The 7464-nt window shown below is 39.1% G+C and overlaps 1 protein-coding gene across 1 annotated transcript; it reads right to left on the bottom strand.

The window, feature by feature from the left end:
• Positions 1–879: 879 nt before the first annotated feature.
• Positions 880–2055, bottom strand: LOC110715135 (uncharacterized mitochondrial protein AtMg00810-like). Its single transcript, XM_021893708.1, has 4 exons — positions 1967–2055; positions 1750–1858; positions 1480–1667; positions 880–1390 (listed from the first exon to the last, which is right to left on the bottom strand). Exons 1-4 carry the CDS (start codon positions 2053–2055, stop codon positions 880–882), a joined length of 897 nt encoding a protein of 298 aa, XP_021749400.1.
• Between the last annotated feature and the right edge of the window lie 5409 nt (positions 2056–7464).

Here is a 7464-nt window from a genome sequence, read left to right as displayed (position 1 = left end):
AAGCTGCAGGTTGGAAACCAAACCTGGGTTGTTGGATACAGATGGGCAGCTAATAGGCCTAGTAAATTTCATCGCTACTATATATCTTTATACAAACTGGATGAACTTTGTGTTTGATAATAATTTGGAGGTGCATGATTCATGTGTGTTCAAGCTGATTCAAAAAGGGAGTTTACCTGTCTTTAACGTCTACATATTTCGTGCCCGTTGACCCTTATGTTTTTTTATGATGAAACGTCTACATAACTTACATGTTTTAACAAGTGTCTTTAAGTATTGTGAGTCTTAGGTTTCGAGGAGGAAACTGAAGTATGTGATGATGTATCAGAGGAGGAACGAGCATATTGGAAGAAAAAGGAAACTTAATATTAAGCGAGAAGTTAAAATCAAGAAAGCAGGACATTAGTTCCCCGAGGGAACTAAAGAATGGAAGATTCAGAGTCGAAGATTTCTCAGAGAAAGCAAGGAGTTTAAAAGTTAATTGGTTATCTTTTTAGCTTCTTGTACTTATAAATTGTTAGATTTCGGGAAAACTCCTCAAATTGGAGTGTGTACCATTGATTCAAATATTAGAGGTTTACAAGAGTCGTAATCCTGTTTGATAAGGATACGAGATATAACAAAATATATACAAAGTTATCCTAATCTGCGACAAATATTATCGTAAATATAATATCTATCACACCCCCGCAGTCGTAGCGGGAGGAGGGCGTACGCTAAGACTGGACCTAAATTCCAGAAATAATTCTCGTGGTAGGCCTTTAGTGAAAATGTCGGCAAACTGATATCTAGAAGGAACATGTAGAACCTGAACTTGCCCAAACGCAACCTTTTATCGAACAAAATGAATATCCATCTCCACATGTTTGGGCGCTGGTGCTATACCGGGTTGCCAGAAAGGTAGATAGCACTGACATTATCACAATACACAATAGTAGCCTGCCGCAGAGGACAATGTAACTCAAGCAAAAGGTTGCGAAGCCAACACGCCTCGGAGACAACATTTGCTACGCCTCGATATTCTGCTTCTGCACTCGACTTAGATAAAGTATGTTGACGCTTAGTTGACCAAGATACGAGGTTGTCCCCAAGGAAACAACAGTAGCCCGAAGTGGAACGCCGGGTGTCGGGACAACCTCCCCAGTTAGCGTCAGTGTAAGTAATCAGTCGATGAGAAACAATAGGATATAAATGTAAACCGTGATCAATGGTACCCTGAACATAACGCAGAATGCGTTTCAATGCCTCATAATGAGGTTCCCGGGGATCATGCATAAAGAGACACACCTGTTGTACCGCATAGGAAATATCAGGCCTGGTGAAAGTGAGGTACTGAAGAGCACTTGCTAAACTGCGATACAATGTAGGATCCCGAAAAGGTGGCCCTGATCTGCACTAAGTTTGGACTTAGTGTCAACTGGAGTAGCGGCAGGTTTACAAGAGGCCATCCCTACGCGCTCTAAAATTTCCTATGCATACTTTTCCTGCGAAAGTAGCAAATAAGAAGGTTTTTGGGTTATTACAATGCCCAAAAAATAACTCAGAGGGCCCAAATCAGACATGGGAAACTCAGTTTTCAACTGAGAGATGATCCCTGTGCGCAACCTATCAGATGAGGTAGCTAAAATATCATCAACATATAAGAGTAAATATGCCATATCATCTCCCTGCCGGAAAGTAAATAGAGAGTTGTCACTTTTAGCAATGACAAAACCCAATTTAATGAGAAAATTTGCAAAGCGTTGGTACCAAGCTCTGGGAGCTTGTTTCAAACCATAAAGACCTTGCGGAGCCGACAGACATGAGAGGGATCCCTTCGATCAACAAAACCTGGAAGTTGATGCATCTAAACAGTTTCCTGCAGATCACCATGTAAAAAGACATTTTTGACATGTAACTGATGTATTGACCACTTTTTCGCCAGATCTAGACTTAGAACAGTGCGAATGTTGGCCGATTTAACTACCGGACTGAACGTCTCATCACAATCCACACCAATTTCCTACGACCTTCCATCACATACAAGACGAGCTTTGTGCCTTTTAAGGTCACCATTAGACTTGTATTTATGTTTAAATAGCCACATACAATTAACAAAATTCACCCCCGCAGGCCTAGTCACCAAATCCCAAGTCCCTGTTTTAATTAAAGCATTGTACTCATCATTCATCTCTGCATTCCAATTATGGTCATTTAAAGCTTGTATATATGATTTTGGAAGAGGTGATTTAAGATGAGGGGGAGCCGAATGTTGAACTGTGAGGTTACAATATTTTGGGTTAGGCTTAAAAATACCCCACTAACTACGGGTGACACGGGGAGAGGGTGGTGGTGGCCGAGTGGGCTGCAATGGGGGTAGGCCACGCATGGGTGGCGGTGAGTAAAGGGTGACAGGTGGGCCGTTTATTGTGGCAGGGGGGTGCGAGGAGATGGTTGGGCTGGTGAGGGAGGCCCGCAATGATGCTGCGGGGTGGGTTACAATGGAGGAAGTGAGGAAGTGGGCTGCACGGTGGGGGAGTGTGGTGTGTGGCCCACTGCAGCGTGTAAGGGCCCAGATTGGGGGGAAGTACGTGAGGTTGGGCCAGGGAAGTGTAAGGGTTGGGCTTGCTGATGTAGAGGATATGGGCTAGTGTTTGTGAGCTGATTTAGTAAATATGGATGGGTGAGCAAAGGAGATTAATCATCAAATCCAAGAAAATCATAATCTTTTAGCTTGTAGTGAGCTAAATTTTTGTATGGGAAGGTAGACTCATCAAACACTACATGTCAAGAAATAATAACTTTATTAGTGGAAAGATCAAGACACTTATATCCACGATGATTAGAAGGGTACCCTAAGAAAACACAAGGAGTAGATTTTGGAGCTAGCTTATGAGGAGCAATGGAGGACAAATTTGGGAAACAAAGACACCCAAAAACCCGAAGGTGATCATAAGATGGGTTAGTGCAAAAGAGAGCCTGAGCCGGGGCCAAGTTCTTTAAAGACTTGGTTGGAAAAATATTTAATAAGTATGTAGCGGTCTCTAAAGCATGTGCCCGAAATGTAGGGGGTAGAGAAGCATGAAAAAGTAAGGTGCACTTGACATTGTTTATAGTTCGAATCATACGTTCGGCTTTGCCATTTTGGGAAAATGTGTGAGGGCATGAGAATCTAAAAACCATACCGTTATCTAGACAAAATTGTTTAAAAGGGTCATTGTCGAATTCACGACCATGATCACTTTGAAAGGATTTTATGGGTCTTTCAAATTGAGTTAAAACATATTGTCGAAAAGATAGAAAATTGTGGTAGGCTTAAGATTTAGAAGCTAAAGGAATTGCCTAAACATAATGAGTAAAATAATCCAAAAGAACCAAATAATATTTGTGACCATTGCTACTACGAATAGGAGATGTCCACAAATCGGCATGAACAATATCAAAAGCACAATAAGTATTAGTATTTGAAAGATAGAAAGGTAGTCTAACATGTTACCCTAATTGACATGAATTGCAAAAATTGGAGTTTAGCTCCTTATTACAATTAATAAAATTATTGCTCCTAAGAAAGCTTAAAGAGGGTGCTCCCGGGTGTCCTAGACGGTCGTGCCAAGTGGTAGGGGCAACTGTGGTAAGAGATGTGGCAAAACAAGTGCTTGGATCGTTGGTGGTGATGGGAGAAAGATCTCCCGAACTATTGCATCTGGTGACTACCCTCCCCGTTCGAAGGTTCTTCACTGAAAAACCATTAGGGTCAAATTCAATAGAAACCGAATTATCAGAGGTAAATTTACGAACTGAAATAAGATTTTTAATAATTTGAGGGGTTAGTAAGACATCTCTAAGAGCAAGTTTGTTTGGGAATTTAGTATGACCATAACCAGTAATCGGAATGCGATGACCATTACCAACTAAAATATGATTATTAGTGCTTAATTTAAACAAGGGAAGAAGATTACCAGAATTGTGAGTCACATGGGTGGTAGCTCTCGAATCCATATACCATCCATTATCCGATGTAGAGAGACCCGGTGAGGAATAAGCACTAGCAAACTCCGTTGGTGACATGGGTGGACCGTACATAGGCTGCCCAATATAATATGCTTGCTGTTGTGGACCCTAAGAGGTGGGCCGCTGCTGAATTTGGCCCATGGTAGGGAATGGGGTTGGAGGAATGGCCCATTGAGGCCAAGCCATTTGCTGTCCTTGGGCCCAAGGCTGACCAGACGGCCCAGATGACTGTTGAGAAGATTGGTGTGGAGCGGATTGCTGTGGCTGCTGTCCGCCTTACCTTGGCCACCGCGGCCTTGTTCGCGGCCTTTCCCACGGGCACCCTTGGCCCCACCTCTGCCACGGCTGGCGTCGTTGGCATGACCACCTCGCAGGCGGCTATTGCTGCTGTGAGGTGTCTGCCGCTGCATTCGGCTGCTGTTGAGCCACGAAGGAAGATGGCAGATTAGGGGCATCATTGTTCCGCCGTGTTTCCTCCAAAAGAAGATGGTAACGAGCATTGTTGAAGGAGGGAAAGGGGTCCGTTTGGGCTATCATAGTGGCGACCGTGTCATAGTCGGTCTTATTGAGGCCGGCAACCATACGAAGTACCAAATTCTGGTCGGAAATCGGTTGGTCGACATTCGCAAGCTGGTCGGCGATACTCTTAAATTGCTGGCAGTATGCGGTTGCATTTGGGAAAGAATCAAGATGAATTGTATTCAATTGGGATTCAAGAAACACTGCTCTTGTGCTTTTATTATCCTGGAAGATTTCTTGGAGCCGATCCCATGTTTGCTGAGCCGAAGACTTTCTCTTTAAAAATTGTTTGAAGGAGATCAGAGGATATAGTGCCATAAATCCATTGTTTTACAATTGCATCCAAGCGGTTCCACAATGCGTCGGAGACGTCGGAAGGCCGAGGTGTTTTAGGATCGATGTGATCCAAAACATTATAAGCAACCATATGATTTTCAAAAAATTCCACCCAATTTGAGTATTGGACTTTTTCATAATCGAGTGTGAGGGGGATCGCGTTCTTGATATTGGTGACGGTGAGTGCCGGATGGAACTCGTGAGTCGGTGGAGGAGGTGGTGAATCGTCGTCCTTCGCCATGTCTATTGCAATGTAATAGTGAGGGGTGACTTAATGGAGAAGAAGAATAGGAGTCGAAATCTGATTGAAAAAGCAGAGAACAAAACAAGAAAAATAATGTGCGGAAAATCGTGAAGGCAAGGTCCCAATAAACAAAAAAACCAAAGAAATTAGAAAAATAAAATTAAGATCTAAAACCTAAGTTGTGATACCATGTTAGATTTCGGGAAAACTCTTCAGATTGGAGTGTGTACCATTGATTCAAATATATAGAGGTTTACAAGAGTCGTAATCCTGTTATGATAAGGATACGAGATATAACAAAATATATACAAAGTTATCCTAATCTGCGACAAATATTATCATAAATATAATATCTATCATAAATTATAAGGAGTTTAAAAGTTAATAGGTTATCTTTTTAGCTTCTTGTACGTATAAGTTATATTGACATAAGTAAGAGTAAAGTGGAATATTTATCTTATTAATTATATTTTCCTAAAATCCTATTGGATATTATTCAAGTAAATAATTATCTTTTATAAATATCTTTTATCTTATTTAGTTTTTATTTTTGAGAAAAAGATTTTTTATGAAAAATATTTTTACGTGGGTTTCAATCAGTCAAATTAGTTGAGAACATTAAGGAAGCAGTAAAAGAGTGAAAAAATCATTGGTTAGTTGCGTTCACTTGCAGCACAAGTATTTCACTTCTACGTCCTCCTCAAGTTGAGGAACATGGAGTAAGTGGAACAAACTAGATTAGTGGATGCATTTCTAACTCTATAAATGACGCTTTTTTCAGTTTGCAAAAACACACTTGAACATTTTAGCATATTTATTCTAACTTATTCCACTTGAGTCTAAAAGTGTCTTTGTGATTTATATTAGAGTTCAATTCTTTGAGTTGTAATTTGGGGTAAGAGTTTGAGCGAACTCTAGAGTGTTTATTGCTTTGAGTGAAGCAAGGAGAAAGAGAGAGTTTTTGAGCGTTCAACTGATTGAGGGATCGGTTGAAGGGGAACTCAAGTTTGTTGAGGAACTTGAGTTAGAGTCTTAGATTGTAATAGGTTTTTTTTTTTGTGTATTAGATTGTAATAGGTTGTTTGCCCTATTATAATTAAGAGTTAAGTTTTAAAATCCCTTGTGGTCGTGGTTTTTCTTCTTGATTAGGGCCAAGAAGTTTTCCACGTAAAATCTCTCTGCGCACTTTAAGTTTTTCACTTAGTTTCTTTATATATTCCGCAAAAGTTATCCTACTTCCCCTACAATACAATTCACCCCCCCTCTTGTATTGTTCGTTCGAGTCAACGGTGCCATTGATTAAGGTAAGTGAAAGATCGAATCACAATAGCAAGGAAAATCAAATTACAATAACATGTAATCTGTTGTTGTTAGATAGCAAAGCTTGTTTGAGTTTTTACTTCTGAATTAGATGATTTAGTTAGAATATTTTGGTGCTTAGAAGGTAGAACTTAGAAGTTGTCCTGGAAAAACAGTTGAGTAGGAATTGAGAAAAATCATTGATAAATGATTTTTATTAGACTAGCTTAGTTTAATATATAGCCTTGTACTTTGCTGAATGTATTGGTCCTGTTTGTGCACGTATGATACTTAAAGCAACGCCCCTGTTATGATTTTTTTTTTTTTTTTGACAGAATGATTTGATCTTAATATTTCTATTATTATATTGGGGTTTTATGTTTTGGAAGTTGTTTAGATTATATATTTATTTCATAATTATCATTCAAATGCTCTCATTTTACCGGAAAACATGTAGTTCGTCTTGGTAATTAGTGGATAGTGAGATACGGAGTATTATCTTTTATCACCGTTTAAAGGCTAATGAGTTTTTATATTTTAAATAAGAGGATAGTAGATAAAAAATGAGGCAATAGACTTAATGGATTAGAAAAATTAAGGAGATATATGCTATTTTATGAAAAGAAAGAGAAGTGTAGAAACTAATAATTGACTTTATAATTGCGCCCTCCAAAAAAGTTGATTTTATAAGAATAGTCCGTTAACTAAATATCATAAAATATTATTCCACTTAATTTTTGATGAGAAATTCAAAGTATACGTTTCCCATGTGAGAAATTCAAGTTATATATAACCAAAATGAACGTTACATTGCACGCAATAGCATAAACTTCAAACAAAAAGTGTCATTACCAACCTCATTGAGTGTGTCGTGCAATGCATGATATATCCATTTTATACATCTTTCTTTTCCATATGTTCATATGATACTCATATATATGACGAATAGTATATGCTTTTGAACATGCTATGATAAAAAATGAATTCATATATGACGAATAGTATATGCTTTTGAACTCACATGATCAATTTGTGTGACTATATATTAGTATGTACAACCTCAATTGCTCAAACAC

The sequence above is a fragment of the Chenopodium quinoa genome, unplaced genomic scaffold, assembly GCF_001683475.1.
Source record: "Chenopodium quinoa cultivar QQ74 unplaced genomic scaffold, ASM168347v1, whole genome shotgun sequence".
Lineage (NCBI taxonomy): Eukaryota > Viridiplantae > Streptophyta > Magnoliopsida > Caryophyllales > Amaranthaceae > Chenopodium > Chenopodium quinoa.
Note: the sequence above shows the minus strand (reverse complement) of the source record. Positions and strands in the feature narration are given on the sequence as shown.

What these genes read in the sequence shown, in the direction of transcription:
- LOC110715135 (XM_021893708.1), bottom strand. Translation starts at nt 2,055, where the DNA reads ATGGTGACCTTAAAAGGCACAAAGCTCGTCTTGTATGTGATGGAAGGT. An exon ending in AAACAAGCTCCCAGAGCTTG is followed by an intron (nt 1,668 to 1,749) that starts GTACCAACGCTT and finishes ACTTTCCGGCAG; the next exon opens with GGAGATGATATGGCATATTT. An exon ending in TTGCTACTTTCGCAGGAAAA is followed by an intron (nt 1,391 to 1,479) that starts GTATGCATAGGA and finishes AACTTAGTGCAG; the next exon opens with ATCAGGGCCACCTTTTCGGG.